At 39.7% G+C, this 23,084-nt stretch overlaps 1 protein-coding gene across 3 annotated transcripts in view; it reads right to left on the bottom strand.

Moving 5' to 3' along the window:
* The window catches only part of SMARCAL1 (SWI/SNF related, matrix associated, actin dependent regulator of chromatin, subfamily a like 1), a 52,576-nt gene that overhangs the window by 4,010 nt on the left and 25,482 nt on the right, over positions 1–23,084 (bottom strand). For all 3 annotated transcript variants that reach the window (XM_054971934.1, XM_054971931.1, XM_054971932.1), the window contains 6 exons: positions 14,019–14,237; positions 12,418–12,488; positions 11,536–11,638; positions 9,725–9,907; positions 7,639–7,739; positions 685–781 (listed from right to left, as the gene is read on the bottom strand). In XM_054971934.1, coding sequence (XP_054827909.1) covers positions 685–781; positions 7,639–7,739; positions 9,725–9,907; positions 11,536–11,638; positions 12,418–12,488; positions 14,019–14,237 — 774 coding nt within the window. The remainder of the gene's footprint in view (positions 1–684; positions 782–7,638; positions 7,740–9,724; positions 9,908–11,535; positions 11,639–12,417; positions 12,489–14,018; positions 14,238–23,084) is intronic.

Consider the following 23,084-nt stretch of genomic DNA (forward strand, 5'->3'; position numbering starts at 1 on the left):
AGTGAGACACACAGTCTTTAGAAATCAAACTGCAGGGAGTATCATCAACCTCCTTTCCCCTTCTCACAGCATTGGTATAAATGAAGAAGAGACAAAACATTGACATAACAAGCAGACTTCTTAAGATCTAAGGATGAAGGTCACTGCAGCGACACAACCCAACAGGTGCCTAGGGTAGGAGCACAACCACTGTGCCCAAAGGAAACTGCACAATAGTCACAACTGCTGGGGCCCAGCACAGCTGCTGTTTCATAGCCGTTGTAGTTAATGGTCAAATTCCTGGGAAAGTTTGATTCAGCAAGGAGCTTTTATTGGGGTAGGGTTATTTTGGCAAATGGATGATTTCTGTACAGTGTTTCTAAGGAAGAAATGCTAACAGGTCTATTCAAAAATAAGTTTCGTGTTATTCAGTAAAGCTTACTCCTAGGAAAGTGCCCTTTAGTATCACAGGGTATCTGGACAGGTTCCAAGTTTAGTCCCCATTCTTCTGACTAAACCTGAAATTCACACATCTGTTCAGCTGCACTCCTTTGCTATCACATCTTGCAATCCTTACATGTCTCTTCTCCTCTAAAGGTTAGACATACATAGATTTCCCCATATTCTTGCTTCCTTTATTGCATGATGCTCCTCCAGGAATTAAATTCATGTTAACAAGGCAAACATTGTTTTCCAATGAGCTACCTTGTAGAAGTATTCTGTGGCTTCAGCTGTCTCAGAGAAATTGGCTTCGGAAAGGCCAGCTTCACCCAGCACTTTGATCTTCTCTTGAATCATAGGCCTAATGGAGGATACAAGCAAGACAAACAGAATTTTTTTTCCCAAACAAGTATCCATCTTGGTAGAAGTTTTTGAACTAGAACTCATGGCTCAGGTATCATATGGCTGATGGCTCCTCCTAAGTGGATAACTGATAGTAGTCACATGTAACATAACAGGGAGATTTGGGTCATTTTATTAGTCTTTGAGCCATTCTCTCTACCAATTCCACATACCCCTAAAAGATTCTGCACATGGAATTCAATTTTTTCTCCCTCACAAATTAGCAAAGTTCAAAGGATGTTTTACTAGGAAACGAAAATGAAGACAAGGAACAGTGTAACTATTCAAATGCTTTTAAAGGATTTTAAATTAAGGTTTGCATAAAGTGATCAATATAAACGAAGCACGGAAAGTAATGTTTTAAAACCAAAAGCATACTATGTAACAGAAAGAGCTAGGAACAAAACACAAATGCTATGAATTTTCTTTTTTGCATTTACCTCACAAGGGCAATATGCCAGCTCTTAATTCCTTTTCATGATGAGCTTTCATTCCCAATAAATAGGAACTGGTTCAATATGCCATTTCCCAAAGCAATTTCTGTTCAGCACGAGAGTCACACAATCAGAATATTGTCATCTGTTTGCCTCAATGCAGCATTTAAATTCCAGGATCTTAGACAGGCGTGCTCAGACAGACAAGCCACTGGGGTATCGTGATTACAGTGTTATGCTAGGAACAGGGAGACAAGTGTTTAAGCCCCCCCTCTGCCATGAAACTTACTGGGCTAGGCTTCTGTCTCAGCCTAACTCCCCCCCCCCCGCCCCCAGGACTTTCAAGAGAAGAAAATGGGCTTCTCAGAGGAAGAGACAGAAAAAATGTAATGAATAAAACTAATACATATACAAGAAAAGTGAGACGGCAGTAGAAGTTCCTTTATAAAGTAAATGTGGAACTATGGGATCAGCCTAGGCCAATATTTTTGTTGAGCAGGTCTCAATTCACAGCCAAAATATGAAGTAATGTCCTAACACTACAAGTGCAGTTCCCTTCAAACCTTAGGAGGGTTCCGCTCCTCAAATACTAACTAAGGCTACAACACAGCACCAGAATGGTAGCAAAACTGTCAATCTATCTGTGGCACAGACAGGCTAATGGGCCTTCCACATGAGCATGCCAGACTCCTGTTTTCTGGGCCACTAGTGGCAGCTATGTTACCAGTTGGCCAATGTGGGTTAAAAATGGCAGTTTTAATGGAGGGGGGCATATAAATAGTACACCGCAGATATTTGGAAGCAGAGAACCTATACACGTTCAAGGCAACACTGAGGAATGCCAAAAATAGCAAGTTAGTTGCTACAGCATAGCAGCCAATGTGAGCTGTTGAATGACTGGTACAAATCTCTTCACAGACACGAACTCACTAGGTTGCACTCCTGGCCACTAACTGCTCTGCTCAATCTGCAATAGGAGAATAGTAATTAACTTCCCACACACACACATACCATAAGGGGGAGGAAAACATTGAAAAGCAAAAAGCCAAAGAAAATGCTTATAAAGTTCAATGGAGTACAAAACAAACTATTACAAAACAAACCATTTTAGTACTACACAAATATAATTGTGTGTGTGTGTGTGTTATGTGCCGACCCGTCAAGTCGCCTCTGACCTATGGTGATCCAATGAATAAAAGAATTCCAAAATGTCTTATCATTAACATACTTGCTCAGATCTTGCAAACTGGAGGACGTTGCTTCTTTTATTGAGTCAAGCCATCTCATTTTAGGTCTTCCTCTTTTCCTAGCATTATTGACTTTTCCAGAGAATCTTGTCTTCTCATAATGTGACCAAAGTACGATAGCCTCAATGTTGTCATTTTATTTTCTAGGGAGAATTCAGGCTTGATTTGATCTAGAACCCATTTATTTCTTTTTGGCTGTCCATGGTATCCACAGAACTCTCCTCCAGCATCACATTTCAAATGAATCAATTTTCTTCCTGTCTGCATTCTTCACTGTCCAACTTTCACATCCTTACATCATAATGGGAAATACTATTGTTTGAATTATCTTGATCTTGGTTCCCAGAGAGACATCTTTATCTTTAAGGATCTTATCTAGCTCCCTCACAGCTGCTCTTTCAAGTCTCAATCTCCTTCTGATTTCCTTGTTGCAAATCTCCCTGTTGGTTGATGATTGAGCCAAGGAATAGAAAATCTTGGACAATTTCAGTGTCCTCATTGTCAACTTTAAAATTGTGTAACTTCTCAGTAGTCATTACTTTTGTCTTCTTGATGTTCCAATGTAATCCTGCTTTGGCACTTTCTCCTTTAACCTTCATCAGTAGTTGTTTCAAGTCTTCACTATTTTCTGCCGGTAACATGATGTCATCTGCATATCTCAAATTGTTAATTTTCCTTCCACCAATTTTTACTCCAGCTTCTTCTAGATTTAATCCATCTTTTCTTATGATATGCTCTTCATAGAGGTTGAATAGGTAGGGAGATAATATGCATCCTTGTCTGACACCTCTGCCAATTGGAAAGCATTCTGTTTCCCCATATTCTGTTCTAATAGTAGCCGCTTGCCCAGAGTACAGGTTGAGCATCAAAACAATTAGATGTTGTGGCACCCCCATTTCTTTTAACACTATCCATAGCTTTTCATGATCCACACAGTCAAAAGCTTTGCTGTAATCTATAAAACACATGCTGATTTTCTTCTGAAATTCCCTGGTGTGTTTCATTAGCTATCGTAAATTTGCGATGTGATCTCTAGTGCCTCTTCCTTTCCTGAATCCAGCTTGAACATCTGGCATTTCTTGTTCCATAAATGGTAAGAGTCTTTGCTGTAGAATCTTGAGCATCACTTTGCTTGCATGGGAAATTAATGCAATAGTCTGATAGTTGCTGCACTCTTTGGCATCCCCCTTTTTTTGGAATTGGAATGTAGACTGAGTGCTTCCAGTCTGAAGGCCATTGTTTTGTTTTCCATATTTGTAGACAGATTCTTGTTGATGAACTCCATTTCTGTAGCTTGAAATAGCTCTATTGGTATTCCATCTACCCCAGGTGCTTTGTTTCTCCCAGTTGCTTTGAGTACAGCTTTTACTTCACTTTCTAAGATTTCTGGTTCTTCATCAAAGGACTCTTCTTCAAAAATAGCTGTCCTTCCATCTCTTCTGTACAGTTCTTCAGTGTATTGTTTCCAAATTTCCTTTATTTCGTCCTGATCAGATACTGTATTTCTGTGTTGATCTTTCAGCATCCCAGGCCATGGCTTGAATTTCCCTTTGATTTCCCAGATCTTGTGGAACAAATCTCTTGTTCTTACTTTTTTGTTGTTCACTTCTATTTCTTTGCACTGGTTTTTATAATAGATTTCTTTGTCTCTGTGTGTAGATTGCTGAAAAGCTGTATTTAGCATTTTGACTATTTCTGTCACCTTTTCCTTTCCATCTGTCTTCAACAATTTTTAAGAGTTTCCTCAGTCATCCATTTAGTCTTCTCCTTTCTTTTGGCTACAGGAATAGTCTTTGCCCATTCTTCCTTGATAATATCTCTGGTTTCAGCCCATAGTTCTTCTGGTTCACGATCAATTAAACTTAGTATTGCAAATCTATTCCTTACCTGGACTTTGCATTCTTCAGGAATATCCTTTAGATTGTATTTTGGCACTATGATTCTTTTAGTGTTTCTCTTCAGCTTTATTCTAATGTTTGATATTAGCAACTCATAATCTGTACCACACTCAGCTCCTGGTCTTGTTTTAGCAGACAGAACAGAACTTCTCCATCTTCTCCTTTCAATTATGTAATCTGTTTGGTTCCTGTATTGGTTACCCGGTGATTTCCACGTATATAATCATCTTTTCGGTTGCCTGAAGCACGTTAGCAATGAACAGGTTGTTAGCTTCACAAAATTCTATGAGTTGCTCTCCTGCTTTATTTCATGATCCTAGTCCAAATTTTCTCACAATGTTTGATTCTGCTTTGTCTCCTACTTTTGCATTCCAATCACCTATGATTATCAGCATATCTTGTTTTGGTGTGTGATCAATTTCATCTTGGATACTTGCATAAAAGTTTTTGATTTCTTCCTCCTCAGCATCTGTAGTTGGAGCATAAACTTGAATGATGGTTATTTTAACAGGCCTTCCCTGATATTACTCAGTCAGACTTTGCATTGCAGCTCTTGACTGCTTGTTCTATGTCTCGCCTCAGTATTAGGGCAACACCATTTCTTTTGAATTTGTCATTTTCTCAGTAAAACACGTTATGGTTTTCTGACTGAAAATGTCCTGAGTCAGTCCACATTAGTTCACCCACACCCAGGACTGCAATGTTTAAACATTCCATTTCTTATTTTACTATTTCTAGCTTACCTGGCTGCATACTTCTCATGTTCCATGTTTCTATTATGTGTGTCGTACAGCTTTGGACGTTCCTTTTGCATCTATTCACATCCGCAACTGGATGTCCTTTCGGCTTTAATCCAGTCCCATCATTAAGAATAGTGCTATTCATACTTGTCCTCGGCTCTTCCCCAGTAGCCAATTGAGTGCTATCCGACCTGGGGGGGGTCTCTTCCAGCACTGTATCTTTTTTCATTCTGGATTGTCTCATCATAGGATTTTCAAAGTAAGAGATTAGCAGAAGTAGTTTACCATTGCCTTCTTCTGCTTCGCAGTACTAAACAGGGTTATCTGAAGCGACACTCCTGCTCCTGGACTATTTTAATGGCTTTTAAAAAATTATTATTGATTTTATGTTTTTGTGACTTTTAATGTATTTCTTTTAATGTTGTTAGCTGCCCTGAGCCCATCTGTGGGGACGGTGGGGTATAAATCAAATCAAATAAATAAATAGTCTGTGAAAGATCTTCTGCCAGTGTCACCTTCCACTACTGCTGCTGCCCAGTAGCTAACCTTCAAGAATCACCATTGGAACATTCAATTCTCTTCTGCTGATGTGACTGTTGATTCCTGAAGGGGGTGGATGCATCTCAGTCTGGTGTCTCAGCTTTGACCATTCCGCCTTGATTGACTCTTCCAGGAGTTTAGACTCTTGACCAAGCCTGTGCTCCTGACGGTGTTGCTCTCAGCTTCACTGACATACTCAACCTCTCTCACCATGTTAAGGTGTGTATCCAGGAGGGGATAATTGTATACTGGTATATATAAAAGCATCTTGAAGAGCAACTACTTGGTTTCATCTCAGGCTTCAAATATCTGTTTCATTCTAGCAGATGTGGCTATTGCTCATTTTGATGCAATGGTTTGGATTCTCTTATTGAATACTGAATTGTATTAGTTTCCTCTGAGAGTTTGTTTCTTTATTGTGTTTTGAACATTTTGAAGTTGAAATTGAACTATTTGTTTAGTGGGTAACTGAATATTTCTGTATATCCACATGGTAAATGATTATAATGCACATTTTTATTGATAATCAGATGATAATTAATGCCTGAATGTCATGTTTTTTGAAACTGGTCTTTATCTGGAAACCCACTGTGGAATGTGCTTCTGTACAAGCATTAGTACACAGTTATGATAATGCTGTATTAAAATGGTTTGTTATAATTTGCATGTCAGTTGTGCTTTAGAAGCATTTTTTTCTTACTTTTTGTAACACTTGACCTGCCTTACAGTGCTTAAATGAGCGAGGTAATGTGTGAGAAATACTCTGAATACTTGAAATGTCTTTATGTAAATGCTTATCATCATCATCATCATCCTTAAAGTGGTAACAAGGCAGCAGCATCACTTTGGGCCTCATTATCAAGCAGACAATCGTCGCTATCTGCTGAAGTGATCTCTGTCACATGGCAAGCACTCTATCTCCTTAATGAATCTTGCATTTGAGTTCTAATCTATGACAGCTATGGTTATTGCATAATAAAACAATGTCATGAAATTCAGCCTCAAGATAAACAGAACAGCATAACTAATTTGCAACTGAAACTCACATGTGTCAGGTGCAAAATAAAATGTCCCACTAACCTAGTGTTCTAATGTTCCACCACAGCTGACAAGAAGAAATCCAGGGAACAAGGTGCACCACCCCCAAAACAGCACATTTTCCTCCATCCTTGTGCTAGCCAATTTGGCGACAATGATTCACAAGTAAAATGTGAAAATGACTGTCATTAGCTTTCCTCCATGTGTGGGTGATGTGTCAGCTCCAAGATCCTTGCAAGACAGGGGTGTAATGATTCACAGAGCTGATAATCAAGGCTCTAGAGGAGGGAACAAAACTTCTGATGGATGCATCTGCCTTGCTGACTGCAGACCAAGTCTCTGCCCCTTGCAGAGCCTAGATGATCCACCTGTCCCCCCAGACCCATATGCACCTTACTTTCCACTGTAGTCACTAACATGGATTACTGCAGAGCCGCAAGAGAAGTTGCACAGGAGCTAAACATCCAGTTTGACTAAGTGTTCTGATTGTTGTTTCCTCTGCAAAAAAGCCAGCCAGAACTTTGCAACATAAGATCAAGCAACAATCTGGGATGCCCCCAAGTTTTTACACAAAGTTACTGCAAATTCTACAAACTAAAAATCAAGGGAGAAAAATCCAGCATGAAATATCATATATCTTAAAAGCACCTGCAAACAGTAAGTGCTTTTCATTTTCAAAATGGTTTCTAAATTGGAACAGCAGAGCATTTCCAGAATCCAGCCATGGGGAAAGGATGAATGGAGAATAAATGGGCTAGCGAGACACAAACATGAGAAGTGCCTACAAGATGGCATTGATGTCATAATTTGACTGCTAAACATGCCATGGAACTAAAAGTGATCTCAAAGGACCTAGCTGCAAGAATGATGGCTACCCAAAACCACAAAATGGATATGAGAAAAAAGAGAGTCTCCTTACCATAAATAGTCATCAGCTGTACCTTTTGCTACCAGGTAATGGATGTCAACTGAGCTGGTTTGCCCAATTCGGTGTGCCCGATCCTCTGCCTGCATCAAAACCTGCAGATAAAAACCAGGTATGTAATGGGGGTGGGAGAGAAGGGAGTTGGAAAGGGTGAGCAATTATTTCATCATAAAGTAAGAAGCCACATTTTACCTTGCTAAAGTTCCCAATTGTTGGTATAGTATCATTGGCAACATTCATTAAATAAAATAATGGATTACTTTAAAAAATACCAGTTCCCCCATTTTATAATAGGTTCAGAGAGCAAGTGGGCATTCACAAAATTAGGTGAAGTGGGCAAGCCAGCCACTCCTCATACTTGTGGGTTTTTGACTCTAATATGATCAAAGAAAACAACATCAGAACTGAAATACTTCCTAATAAGCATGCCTTGATAAAAAGAACTGGGGGAAACCTTTTATCACAGTCTGGCCCATTTTCATTTGAGAGGGGAAAAAGACCAGAGGTGAGAGGAATTGTAATTTAATCTAGAAGATCCAAACTCAGCTCTGCACCTTCTCTATGGGTTTGTTACTGGCTTTGGAGGAACCATTCCCTTTCAGCCTCAGTTACTAATCTGTAAAACAGGAACAGCCACAACATATTGTAGAATCATATAGTTGAAAAAAGCAGGCATAGTCCAGAAAAAGTTAGCACTACATGTTGGCGGGCTAGTGGATAATGGAAGAGAATGGGACTTTGAGTGGATTGTTTCTAGTGAAGATTGTAAGCGTCTTGGCAAGTGATAAAATAGAAATCATAGCCGATAGGAAAATGTAAGTCATGTGAATGCTGGCAGTCCCATTAGAAATTGAGAAGAGTTGAACAACCTGTAACCATTAGGAATCTGTAGTTCCCTGAATTTAGCAGAGCCAAGCCCATTCAAAGATGGAAGGTGGCATGGTATAGCTGGATCTTGTTAGATCTCAGAAGCTATGCAGGGTCAGTAATTGGATAGGCGACCACCAAGGAAGTCTCTACAGAGGAAGGCACGGGCAAACCATCTCTGCTTCTCCCTTGCCTTGTAAGCCTTTTGTTAGGGTTATGACTGTGACTTGACAGCACATAATACACACAGAAGCCAATTTGAAAAAGCTAACACCCATTACAGGGGAAGGCAACATTGAACCAAGCTATTCACAGGTTCTTCCAAAGCCATATCCAAAATTTACTTATTGGGGGAGCCGGGGGGGGGGTGGCTTGGGCTTCCACAAAACAATATGGTGCACAGGATACCCAGTGTCCTCTGCAGAAGAAGTTTCATCTAGCCACCAAATTAACAAGAAGGGCAACCATCAATTTTGTCATGTGTGCACACACCTATGCCATTTGTGTATTCACTGTAGAACTGTATTGATCTCTCTGTTCTAATGTATTGGTCTCATGACATGAGCATATAGTTGTGCTTTGTAACATAGCCACATAGCCATGCCACTCTTGCCTGCCTGAAAAAAGCTTTCACAGAACAAGTAACCAGCCTGTTATCTCTGAAAGTATGCTGCACTGACCTTGCAGCTGGAACCAGCAATGTAACCGTTTCTCAGGGGAGAAAGACAGACTTTGATTGCTTTGTAATCTTCTGCAGTTTCTATCCAGACTAAGCTATTGTGTTGTCATGCAACTTCTTAGGTTTTCGCGTCTAAATGCAAACTGCTCCAAGGGAGGGGGGAATAGTACTCCCTATATCAATAGTGCCTTTGCCTGTATAATCATTCCTGCCAACTTTCCCATCTGTGGATGTACCCATGAACTTAATGGATCTCTAAATAAAAGCCTTTCAGCTAATACACTGGATGACTTGCTGTGAGGGGCTTGGAGGGTCTATCTGTCATGGACTGCCATCCCTAGAGCTGACGAATTTAAACGAATTATAGGTGCTGTAGAATATGGGTGAAGAAAAGACATTTTTTGGTGCTAATCCTATCCCTCAAGAGGCAAACCAGTTATTCCATACAGCAACTCCTTATATTCTAGTCTTAAATGAATAGCCCCTCCTCCATTTTGGGGCAGCACTGCCACTCAAGTACCTAAGGTTTCCTACCCCAGGGTTCCAGAACAGCTCTGCAAACACGACCAAATCAGCAGAGGAGAAGGTGAGCCCCATGTTAGCTGCTGTTAGGGAAAGGATGGCCACTGCATACTTCTCCGAGAACTGGAACTCTTGGCACAGAGACTGACGATCAGCTGAGGGTGTGGAGCCATCAATGCGAATGGACCCAATGTGCTGAAAGTGAAATAGAGATTTCAAGAGTCATCGCATCATCTAGGTTTGTTCTTACCCCTTGTCTAAAGATCCTTTTTTCAAATTTAGCTGCACCAAACTGTGCCATGGGATCCTCCAGTTTGCTAAATAAGTGCTTCATTTACTTTGATTTATAATACCCTTATTTTCAACAAACAGCAATGAGCAATGTACACAGAGTTCCCAGATGGTTTCACATTCAGGCATTGGCTAGGCTCAGGTTTGCTTACTTTCCACTATCTCACACCTACTAACAGTCACAATAATCAGGAGTCACTTGGAGGTTAAATACTATCTCATGCCAGATATGCCATTCTTCAGGATCCCTATATTATTTGACTTACCTCTTATACAGCCTTCCTATGCCACTTGGAACAAATAGCATGGTTCCCATCCAGGTTCATGTCCAACTACAGTCTTACCTGATCCTGATCTTACACTGGCCAACACTCAGCCCCAGCAAATACATTTTTCAATACTTTTGAAGAGCAAAAGGTAAGATTACTGTAATTTCCCTTAGTATATACTAAAGATTCTCAAGACATGGTACAGGATCTGGATTTGGAGACCTGTAATCAAATCTCAACTCAGGCCCAAATGTGACAAGCATTTGATTTATATATCGCCCTTCAGGACAACTTAATGCCCACTCAGAGCTGTTTACAAAATGTTATTATTATTATCCTCACAACAATCACCCTGTGAGGTGGGTGGGGCAGGTGGGTGGGGCTGAGAGAGCTCCGAGAAGCTGTGACTGACCCAAGGTCACCCAACTGGCTTCAAGCGGAGGAGTGGGGAATCAAACCCGGTTCTCTAGATTAGAGTCCTGCCGCTCTTAACCACTACAATAACCTGCCTCAGCAAAAAGCGAGAGATAGGCAAGGCCCATCTTTGCTATAGTGCTAGCTTCAGCAGCAGCAACTAATTCCACTGCTTCCAAATTCCTTAGAACTTGACAGGGACATTCTAGAGCTCCAGACGTTCTCAGATGCTCAAAGTAATATCAGAGATAAAATCACAGAAGCCCCTCTCCCTCTCTAGATCACAGGGCTGCCAGCAACTACAGATTTTGTCTAGCTGTTAGGGCTAGTTAAATCATGTAGACCCAAGGAGGAGATTCTGCTATAGAAATTGTCAGATGGTTATTCCATAAAACCCAGAATGTTGATAAGTCAATATTTATGCATAATTTTGCTGCTCTTCATCCTCCTTCGCACCCACTGCTTTGGCATATGGCTCTAGAGATTTACACTAGTCAACTTTTCATACCTGTTACTTTTAACCGGTCAGCTTTTAAAATCATAGCTCACCACACCTTATTGATTTACTGTTGGAGATCTGGCAGCTGGAGGATGGGAAGAAATGTGTTTTAATTCTTCCTGCTGTGGACTGGTTTGGTCCAGCATTATGAATCCTTTCTGGTCGATTTTGTATTTTTACAAATTCAGGAAGACCATAAACAAGATGGCAAAAATCAGAAACTTAAAATTAGATTCTACCCACCATTGAGTATATATGCCTCAGGTACCTTCAATATTTTGCCACTGGCAGAAAAGCTTCCCAGGATCTCCCTGAACAAGACCAATAACAAAGAATAGCAGATTACTTACCTTTTTTTGCAGCTCCTCGCTAATTGCATCTAGAATTAGCTTGTGATGAGCAAACACCAGAAATTTTTCTCTTCCACTTTCCAATAAATATAAGATGTATTCTCTGTATTTAGAGGTAGAGAGAGAGAGACAGTAAATTCAAATACAGGCACAAGTGGTTTTTTTTTCTTTCTAGAAGTGTTAAGTGTGTCAAGCTAAGAAAGTCAGAAATTTGGAACCTTTTATTTTACTTACAAATGAGTTATTCAGCCAAGTGCCAGATCTCAGGACACATGTTTCACATGCATTTAAAGTCACAGAAATCAAATACCAGATCATTCCCACTTAGGTTAGTGGAAGAGAAAAATATAAAATCAGGACTTTCAACAAGAGCAATAAATATATTACAAGGTAAACATTTAAGTTAATGAAGTACTTCCTAAAGAACCTCTTTTCTGTTAAATATTTTCTACCTGTAACCTTGTACAAAAGCAATTAGAAAGCTTTTAAATACACACACACACACACGTGCTGATTTATTTTCAGCTGAACCAGAAAACTTCATCAATGAGGGTAAATTAAAGAACCCAAAAGTACCTCCCTTTTAGCTGATACGTAATGGAGTCACTGGGATGCCTGGTTCAATGCAGTGATCATGGACAGACTGGTGAGGTGTTTTAATTGGCAGATTCCTCCCCTTGATTGTGCCGCAATCTTATCATGCAGTTTCCTTTCCACATGGTCTGTCAAGGTCAGTATTGTCTACTCCTCCCAGCAGTGGCTCTCCAGGATCTCAGATACATTTTCTTTTTAAAAATCACTATCTTCTACTTGAGATGCTGGGGGGACTGAACCTGGGTACCACTGAGAGATGGCCCTTCCTACTCATAAAGAGAAACTTACATGATAGAGTGGATTTTGGCTTCTGCAGTCCTGTTATAAAAGAGGATGAGAGCTTCCTTCTCTTCTTGTTTCTGCAAACAGAAGTTTAAAAGACTGGTCGGCAATGCCCGTCAGGTTGCTCCAATGGTGGCTCAAACAAAGAGAGGGATGGACACAACACCTTTTAACTGAAATACTTCTCATTGGTGAGAACCACTGGAGCTTGCACATTCTTATCTATCTAGTAGAAATTAACACCATCTGATCAACTTCCTCCTCTCCATTTAGGAACAGCAAGATGCAGCATGCCAGCTGCTGCTACCAAGAGATCTAGAACCAGGAAGCAGATGGATCATTGCCAAACATTCCATAATGCTTGAAGAATACCTGCAGAATTCTACCAGGAGCAACAGAGCAGCAGATACTAGGTCAAGTCAGTTGCCACCAAACTGACATAGTAACAGCACTCCCTGCCCAATCCTCCTTCATGTCCAATCCTCCTCATTCTCAAATATCTTCTTTTACTCCCTTGGCCTAAGTACCATATTACCAAACACTCTAGTCTATTGAAAAGTAGTCCAAGATAACATTTTTTGCAGACAAAGAGCTGTAATTTGAAAAAATAATTTTCTTAACGTGCAAACTACATACAGGAATGTCTCTCTTCTCTCCCCACCCCCTACTTCTTTCTTTTCCAAACTTAAGAAAATTTGTTTGGGTTTGGAATTCACAAAGTTTTTGTTAAAGGTGAAGGAAATTAACCACGTGAAAGCCAGAAAAAGTGCTGGAAACTTTAAGCAAGTCTAGCAGAAAAAAACATTTCCTCTTTGGCTAAATGTGAAGTTCTTCAATGAAACTTTGTATACCAAATCTAGCAGAGATGATGATGATGATGATGATGATGATAACAACTGCACTTATATAACACTCTTCTAGACAGATTACTGTCCCATCCAGAGTGGTGAACAAGTTAGTGTTGTTATTATCACCACAAGACAGCGGGGGAATTGGGGCTGAGAGGAGTGGCTTACCCAAGGCCACCTACTGAGCTCATGGTAGTAGTGGGATTCAAACCAGTAGAGTGCTGATTCGCAGCCAAACCACTTAACCACTGTGCTATAGCAGCTCTCTACTCTTAGTAGATTTGGAACTAAGCAACATATTAAAGACAGTGCTCACCTAAAATACATTGGTGTGTGAACACACCCCATGCAGGTATTCTCATCAGGCAGCCACAACTCGTAGAAGCTCTCTGACAATTACAAGCTTGGGGGCAAACCTGGGTTGGCCTTTGCAGATTGTGTAAAACGGCCATTATTTAAGGGCTTGTGCCTTTTCATTTTCTAATTTCAAAGAACTTATTTTAGGATCTCTAAGTTTTATCCTTAGAGACAGTCAAGCTGTAGCAGAGACAGATGGCAAGTTAAATTAGCCCCAGTCAATTCTAAGTAGGGCCTCTGCACTCTTCCTTCCCTCCCACCTCTGCAAACATACTGGACTGCACAGCCAAGACTGGTTCCCATCAGCTATCTGGACCAAATGCAAACCAGTGCAGAAGAAACCCCCCTTGCCCTGCATATTGTAATTAGATCCTTGCCAACAAAGCACTCTTTCTGACTCACATTCTTGTAGCCCCTTGTCATTTGCTTTGCAGCCTCTGCCAGCTCAGCCTTGGTCCTTGCATTAATGCCTTCTGGTGCCACCCCCACCACTTTGCGCTGCTTTGCGGGGAGCTGGGAAAGCACTTCTGACTTCAGGCGGCGGATCATGATGGATTCTTCCAGTAGAAGCTTCAGCTCACCAAGATTGGATGATCCAGAATAGTCCCATCCCCATGGCTTCTGGGTAAGCAACAACATCCACATCGTCATTAAAACAATTGCAAGAGGAGTTATAGTGCATCTACCTAGTGAGAATCTAACAGACCCTAGAACTTGCAGTTATTTAAAAAATATAAGATTCTAGTCCTCATACAAAGAAACATGAAGATGTCTGCTAGGGGAAAAAAAATCTAACTGCTGTAGGCAGCAGCTAAGCTCAGCAAAGTATTGGTCTGTGGCTACTGGGTACAAAGCAAATAAAAGTAACAATGTATTGTAATACCAAAGGCCAAACTGTATATTTATTAGGTTCCTCAATGTGAAAGGATGAGGGGCTGAAAAACCTGCCACTGTTGCAGTCATTTCCCACCAGTGTTCTTGAGACAAAGGATCCAAACTGCAAGCAGCATTGGAGATCCACGATCATATGCTCCAGCATCTAATTTAGTAGCAAAAAGCAGATGCCAGCAAAGAGGGAGTAGAGAAATTACTTGTTAATGTATTAAAATATTCATATATTCCATATCTCCAAAGTCTCAAGGTGGCTATCAAAATACCAACTGGCAAGAAAAAATGCATTTAAATCACAAAACACAAATCAACAACATACCCAATAAATAGATTGAATTAACAGATTCACTAATGGTCATAGCCTTACTAACCTCCTCAACATAACTCATCCAAAACAGCTACCTCAATGAACATAAAAAGCCTTTGCATAAATCCTTAAAAATAAGCAAGGGTGGTGCTCTCTGTACCCCCATCCAGCAAACCATTCCACTGAATTGGTTCAAAGACCAAACAGGCCCCGTCCAAAGAAGGGGAGAATACAGATCTATGGGAGGTCACTGAGTAGCTGCTAACCAGAGGACTGTAACTACTGTGTGGGTCCACGAGAGAGATATGGGACTTCAGGTATGTGGGTCCAGCTCATAAGGGGCTTTAAAGGTAACAGCCAGCACCCTGTGCTAGGGATCAAAACAGACAGCTAGTCAAGTTGTTAAAGAACAGGCATTATATATTCCAAGTGCTTTGCTTTAATCAAGAGATAACTATAACCTCAAGACCAGACTTCTTTAATGCATACCACATGGGGCTGCTTTGAAAGACAGGTTAGAAGCTTCAGTCAGAGCCTAACTAGATGTTATAAAATGCACAAGTTTGCAATGGGGCCTGCAACTATATAATATTGGCTAGTTCCCAGTGGCAACTCATGAGTACATGCAGCTGGCCCAGTTCAGGTTAAGACCACTGCACAGGAGGAGGAATTCCTGCCTTCATCCCTGTGCTGTTTTCTGCAGCTGAAACAGCCCAGAGCCCACTGGGAGGGGCATTATTTTCTCTGTGGGAGCCAGCAGGTACAGAGATCCAAATTGGGATCTGCTGTGCATTTACTCACAAGTTGCCACCAGGAACTAGCAGTCACAATATAGCTGCCAGTCCCCATGATGGAATCCTGCAGTTTGTAACGTCTGGCAACGTCTAATTGAAGCTTCTGACCAGTCTGAGAGGAGCGGAAACCAACAAGGTTGAGCAGCAAAGAAAATGTAAAATGTTAAAGAAATATAATTATTTATTGCACAGTGCATAAAAGAATAAAAACCATGGAACAAAGTTAAAAACCTTGAGACCTAGTAACATCAGTTACACAGAGTCATGATCAAAGGAAGACAGGCTTTAGAATTCAGAATTCGAGGAACTTTTGTTAGGAGATAGTAATAAAGCAATTTCTAAAATGTATAAATTGTTATTGAAATGGTTCACAGAAGATGAAACAGTCAAGGTACAAATGGTAAAGTGGGCAATAAACTGTAACAATGAAATAATGATGGCAGCATGGGAACAATTGTGGAAAAATACGTTAAAAATATCTTTTTTTTTTTTTTTGAAAAATTTTTATTGGGTTAGAATCCATTATTTCCACATTTACATTCAATTTTCCCCAATTTTTTCATCTCTAACCCCCTCCCTTTCCCCCCCCCTTTTTGTTGACTTCCAACAGCTTTCCAACCCTTTGTCCCCTTTCCCTTACTTTTATTAGCTTCCTCTATCTAAAACAAATATATATTTTCCATTATTCTAAGCAGTACATCCTTAACTATTTTTAACATTATATGCCCAAACTGTAAGCCTTTGTTTCCATCTTAGATAAACAATTTATCCCAATTTTTCAATTTCAGGTATTTCTATATATCATAAACCATATAGATCATACATTCGTTTATATCAAACAATTTGACTTATTCTCTATATATATTACTCATTCTATCTTTTTATAATAGTTCTATATATCTCTCCTCACGTAGTCAATCAATTTGACCCATCTATATCTTCAGACATTCAGTTTGGTACAAAACTTGTCAGAAAAAAAAGAAAATATTGTTAGTTAATCGCTCCTTATATTTAGTCCTTATAATTAATTATTTTCTCTATGTTCTGTTTGTTAACCTATATATATCTATATATATGTCAATCTATTAATCTGACTGCTTATTAATTCACATTTATCTCTTCTCCCCCCGGTAAAGTCTCCCCCCTCTACTTCAATACTTCAGTAGTTCTCAAACTGCCACAGTTTTCCTCCCACCTCCCATTTCTTCTCCAGGTATTGTTTCAGCTTCTCCCAGTCTGTGTTGAACTGCCCTGAGTCCAGATCTCTCAATTTTCTTGTCATCTTGTCCATTTCAGCCATATACAGCAATTTGTAAGTCCAATCTTCAATAGTTGGCACTTCTTGTACTTTCCATTTTTGCGCATACAAAAGTCTAGCTGCTGCTGTCATATAAAATATCAACGTCCTGTGTTGGGCTGGAATTCCCTCCATTCCCAAGTTCAGTAGCAGGAGTTCTGGGTTCTTATTAATTTGAAATTGTAAAATTTCACTCATTTCTCTTATTATTTCACCCCAGTACTGCCTGGCTACCTCACACGACCACCACATATGATAGAGGGAGCCCTCATGCTTCTTACATTTCCAGCATTTATTAGAAGTATTCAAATTCCCTAGCGCAATCTTCTTTGGTGTCATGTACCAACGATAGATCATTTTATAAATGTTCTCTTTGATATTAATACATGTCGTTGTCTTCATTGTAGTTTTCCACAAGTATTCCCATGCCTCCATTGTTATTTCTTTATTAAAGTTTATAGCCCATTTCACCATTTGTGTTTTAACTATCTCATCCTCGGTATACCACTTCAACAGTACTTGGTATACCTTGGATATTCTTTTCTTATCTTCTTTAAGAAGGGTCTGCTCTAGTTCCGAATTCTCTATTCGTATACCTCCCTTTACAGAGTCCGAATTATATAAGTCTCTGATCTGTCTATACTGGAACCAATCGTAGTTAGGTGATAGTTCCTCTTGTGTCTTTATTCTAAGTTTGGATGCTTCAGTTTTAGTTATTTCTTTATACGTTAAACATTGTTGTTCATTATCAACAGCTCTCGGGTCTATCACCTCATATGGAACCACCCACAAAGGGGTTCCTTCTTGTAGATAAATTCTGTACTTCTTCCAGATTATGTATAAACTTCTCCGAACAAAGTGATGCAGGAACATCGAGTTGACCTTTACTTTGTCATGCCATAAATATGCGTGCCATCCAAATATTTTTTTATATCCCTCTAGGGCTAATAGTTTCTTGTTCTTTAATGTCATCCATTCTTTCAACCAAACTAGGCAGATTGCATCATGATAAAGTCTCAGATTGGGCAGTTGCATTCCGCCTCTTTCCTTTGCATCTTGTAAAACTTTCACTTTCACTCGAGGCTTCTTGCCTGCCCAAACAAAATCTGATATTTTCCTCTGCCATTTTTCAAATTGTTTGGAGTCTCTGATGATTGGTATTGTCTGTAGCAAAAACATTACTCTTGGTAACACATTCATCTTAACTGCTGCAATCCTGCCCAACCATGACAAATTCAATCTATTCCATTTAATCAAGTCTCTCTCTATCTGAGTCCATAGTTTTTCATAATTGTTTTTGAATAGATCTATGTTCTTTGCAGTTAATTCGACTCCCAAATATTTCACTTTACTTGTTACTTCACAATCCGTTGTTTCCATTAACAATTGTTGTTTCTGCTTAGTCATATTTTTGCATAATATCTTTGACTTCTTTTTGTTGATGAAGAAACCTGCCAAGTCTCCAAACTCCTTGATCTTATCTATCACTCTTGGCATGTTCTCCAATGGGTCCTCTACAATTAACATTATGTCATCCGCAAATGCTCTGACCTTGTATGAATAGTCCTTTATTTTTATTCCACGAATTTCATCATCTTGACGTATTTGTATCATCAGAATCTCCAATACTAAAATGAACAACAATGGAGATAACGGGCAACCTTGTCTTGTTCCTTTACTTATCGTCAATTTCTTGGTCAATTCATCATTCACCACAATTGCTGCAGTCTGGTCTCTATAAATTTCCTTAATTGCTCTGATGAACCTTTCTCCCAATTGTAGCTTTTCCATAGTGGCAAACATAAAGTCCCAGTTTAAATTGTCAAACGCTTTTTCAGCGTCAACAAAGAAGAAACCAACCTCTTTGTCACAACGCTTGTCATAATATTCAATAGCATTGATCACTGTCCTTAAGTTGTCTCTTATTTGTCTGTCTGGCAAAAAGCCTGCTTGTTCCTCCTCTATGACTTCCGAGAGCCACCCCTTCAATCTCTCCGCCAATATCTTCGCAAAAATTTTATAGTCATTGTTGAGTAGCGATATAGGTCTATAATTTTTCACATTAGTCAGGTCTTGGCCCTCTTTTGGGATCAATGATATATTCGCTTCACTCCAAGTTTCTGGAATCCTTTGATCCCTTAAAACCCCATTCATCACCTCTTTTAGGAATGGTGCCAGTTCATTAGCCATTGTCTTATAGAATTTAGCCGTAAGTCCATCTGGCCCTGGCGCCTTTCCTAGATTTGCAGATTGTATTGCCTTACTTATTTCCTCGTCAGTTACTTCACTATTCAACTTATTTCTCCAAGCTTCCGAGATTTCTGGAAGTTTGGTTTTCTCCAAATATGACGCTATTGATTCTTTGTTTACTTCTTTTTTATTATACAGCTTAGCGTAAAATTTATAAAAGGCTCTACTAATGGTAGCCTGCTCCAAATACGTTTTGTTATCTTCGCAAATTTTATTTATTATCTTCTTTTCCCTTTTCTTCTTCAATTGCCATGCCAGGTGCTTCCCAGGTTTATTAGCACCCTCAAACGCTTTTTGATTCAGTCTTTTGAGATTCCACTCCAATTCTTTATTGCTCATTGCTGTTAGCTGTTCTTGAAGTATTTTAATTTCCTGGTATACCTTCTTTTTCCCTGGTCTCTTTTTTAGCTGTATTTCTTTGGCTTTTATTTTCTCCTCAATCTCTTGTCTTTTCTCCTCTTTCTTCTTTCTTGCTCTACCATTTAAGTCCATTAGTATGCCCCTTACAACCGCCTTGTAAGCATCCCAAACTTTATTGGTTGGTACTTCTTTATTCACGTTGTATTGTATAAAAAACTTTGTCTCTCTTCTCAGTATTTCCATATTCTCTCTTTCCTCATTTATTCTCCATGCTTTCCTTTTTCTCTTTTTTCCAAATTTCCACATAATTGGGTTGTGATCTGAGCCTACCATAGGCATTATTTCTACCTCCTTAGTCCATAATGCTAAGTCTTTTGAGGCCCAGATCATATCAATTCTTGATAATGTAGAATGCCTTGCAGAATAAAAAGTAAACTGTCTGCTTTTAGGATATTCTCTCCTCCATACATCTTCAAGAGTCTCTTGTTGAATCAACTCAAAAAAAAGCTTTGGTAATAGTCCTCTTTTCTTTTGTGCCGTTGTAGTCTTTTTGTCTAGTTCCAAGTCTGTCACTCCATTGAAGTCTCCAGCAAGAATTATCTGGTCGTATACAAGATCGTCTAAATGCTTCCTTAAATCCTCAAAGAAGCTTTCTTTTGCACCGTTAGGTGCATAAAGTCCGACTACCAACACTCTCTTTAAATTCCAAATACATTCCACTGCTACAAATCTAGCTTCCACATCTCTCATAACAAATTTTGGCTGTAGCTCCTCTTTTATGTACAACACCACTCCTCTTTTTTTCTTGTTGGAGGCCGCTACATATTCTTTGCCCAATTTTCCAGATTTTAAATATTTTACATCCTGCTTTCTGATATGGGTCTCTTGCAAACAAACAATGTCACATTTTTGTTTTAGTAGCCAGTGAAAAGTATTTTTCCTCTTATTCGGTGAGTTTAGTCCATTTACATTCCAAGATAATACTTTACACTCCATACTCATGATCTTGTTGGTAAGTCTTTTTCATTGTCCTTAATAAATCGCTCCATCTCTCGCTCAGATCTGATGCGTTTTTTGGCCCCTCCAAACTCAAAGGACACTCCTTCCGGTAACTCCCATCTGTACCTGATTTTCATGTCCTTCAAAATCTGAATTAGCACTTTATATTTTTTCCGGTCCAGTAACACTGATCTGGGCAGTTCCTTCATTATAATAATCGTCTTGCCATCAATCTCCAATGGATCTTGAAACTGTTTTGTCACAATCCTCTCTTTCATATTTCGTGTTGTAAACTGCACAATCACATCTCTTGGTAGTTTCCTCTGGGTTGCTATTCTCGAATTCACACGGTATGCCACATCTAGGATAGCCACAACTTCCTCCTCCTCCTTCCCCAGGTACTCAGCCAACACCTCAGTCATCTGTTCTTGCGCTGACTTTCCTTCCACTTCTGGCAAGCCACGAAAACGTAGCTGCTTCTCCATATGTTTAGTTTCTGCAACTGACATTCTCCCCTTCACCAATCTCATCTCTGTTTGTTGCGTGTCTGCTAAATTCTCCATCGCGTCTTCTACTGTTTTAACTCTCTGCTGCGTTCCTTGTAATTCACTTCGTATTGTTTCCATACCTTTTTTCACTTCTGACAGCTCCGATTTTACTGTCTGTGTAACCTCTTTAACCTCTTTTATCAGCTCCAATTTCGTGTCCTTAAGTTCTTTAATCATATCTAAAAGTTTTTTGTCCAGGTTTTTATCCAGGTTTTCTATTGCCGATTGCCACTCTTTTTTTGACATCGTGGGGCTTGCTTTAGCTCGCTCCCACGAATCCGCTCTCTTCCTTAACTCCGTGGCGTAAAATTTAACGTTTTTCTATTTTAAATGTCCCGGTCTTCTTATAGAAATTAAATTTTAAAGAGTCCAAAATGTCGGGCGTCTTTTCTCTATGGTTTCTCTATGATTTTGTAATCCAAGATGGCCTACTTCCTCTTCCGCTGAAGCCGCGACCCTTCCCCTTTCAAAAATGGCGATTCCCTACTTCCTGCCCTCCAGCAAGGGCCGCTTCTCTCCAGCCACTCTATTGTTATTACGCACTTCCTGTCTCCCGTCTTCCCACAGCAGATCTCGCGATGGTGTCTTTTTCTCACAGCTCCAAAGCCACAGGTATTCAAAACAATAGTCCCATTTCTTTAATAACTTCTTTAAACTTAGTCTCTTTTTAAATTCGATTCCTGCCGAGTCTTCCCCTCCTTTTCACTAGTCTGTTGCAGTTTAAAAATCTACTTTTTTTCCTCTCTGTTTTTATCAATCTGTCCCGTCTCAGAAGATAATGATCTTTACCTTCTCTTCACTTTTCTCGGGTTGTAATCGCTGTTTCGATTTTAAGTTCTCCTCTCAGCTTCTTCCCCCAATCGATGCTTGGGTATGTAGGTCTTATGCCAGCCGAATTGGCCCCAAAACTGCCGCAGAGATTATAGCCGACCCGTCGCAAGGTGGGACCTCAAGGATCGGGGGGAGACTCGTTGTGTAGAGCCCCCCCTCGTCCGAGATCTAGCTCACCCTAGGGTCTTGAGCGTTCTTTGCCTGCTCCCCGCCTGAGAGCAGTCGGCCGCGGGCTATTTTCACCCCGCCGGCCGGTTAAAACGGCAGTCCGGTCAGCTCCGCAAGTGGAGCTGCGTTAGACCTCCATGGATCCCAAACAGGAAGTCCAAATACGTTAAAAATATCAACATGTACCAGTATTAGAGAGAATGGCTATAAAATGTTATATAGATGGTATTTAACACCGAAAAAATTAGCCATAGCTAATAAGCAGCTATCTAATAAGTGTTGGAAAAGTAAGGAGCATGAAGGTTCTCTATTTCATATGTGGTGGAGTTGCCGTAAGGCTAGAGACTTTGGGGCTAAAATATGTGCTGAGACGTCTTTGATACTCCACTATAATGTTGTTAAAAATTCAGAAATGCTGTTATTATCTTTGCGCTTAGAAGATGTTAATAGAAATGACAAGACATTGCTATATTATATGATAACAGCAGCAAGAATATTATATGCTCAGTACTGGAAGAAAAAAGAAATACCTGAAATTGAAGAATGGACAAGGAAATTGTTGTACATGGCTGAAATGGACAAACTAACAAGAAACTTGAAGGATCAAGAACCAAAAACATTTTTGGAAGATTGGAAAAAGCTGGAAAAATATATGGAAAAGAAATGGGATGTTAAGGGACAATTATGGTCTTTTGAAGGGTTTTAATGATACTAAGATAAGATATAGTTATATATATATATATAGAACAACTATAATATAGAAATAATGTGATATTAATAGCGGGGGGTTCGAGTGCTGTTGGAAGTCCACATCGAAAAGGGGGAGGGGAGGGGGTGGGGAAATATACTTGTGGGAATTGAAATGGATTGTATTTGTGTTTTAGTCTGACTATATATTGACCCATCCAATAAAAATTTATTAATTAAAAAAAATAAAAGAAATTGCCACCCCCTCCGCTACTTTTGCCCCTCAGTAGCCATAATGTTCCTTCCTCATTCTGCTAGTACATACACGTGCCTTGG

This window comes from Eublepharis macularius, chromosome 2 (genome assembly GCF_028583425.1).
Source record: "Eublepharis macularius isolate TG4126 chromosome 2, MPM_Emac_v1.0, whole genome shotgun sequence".
NCBI classification, from domain to species: domain Eukaryota; kingdom Metazoa; phylum Chordata; class Lepidosauria; order Squamata; family Eublepharidae; genus Eublepharis; species Eublepharis macularius.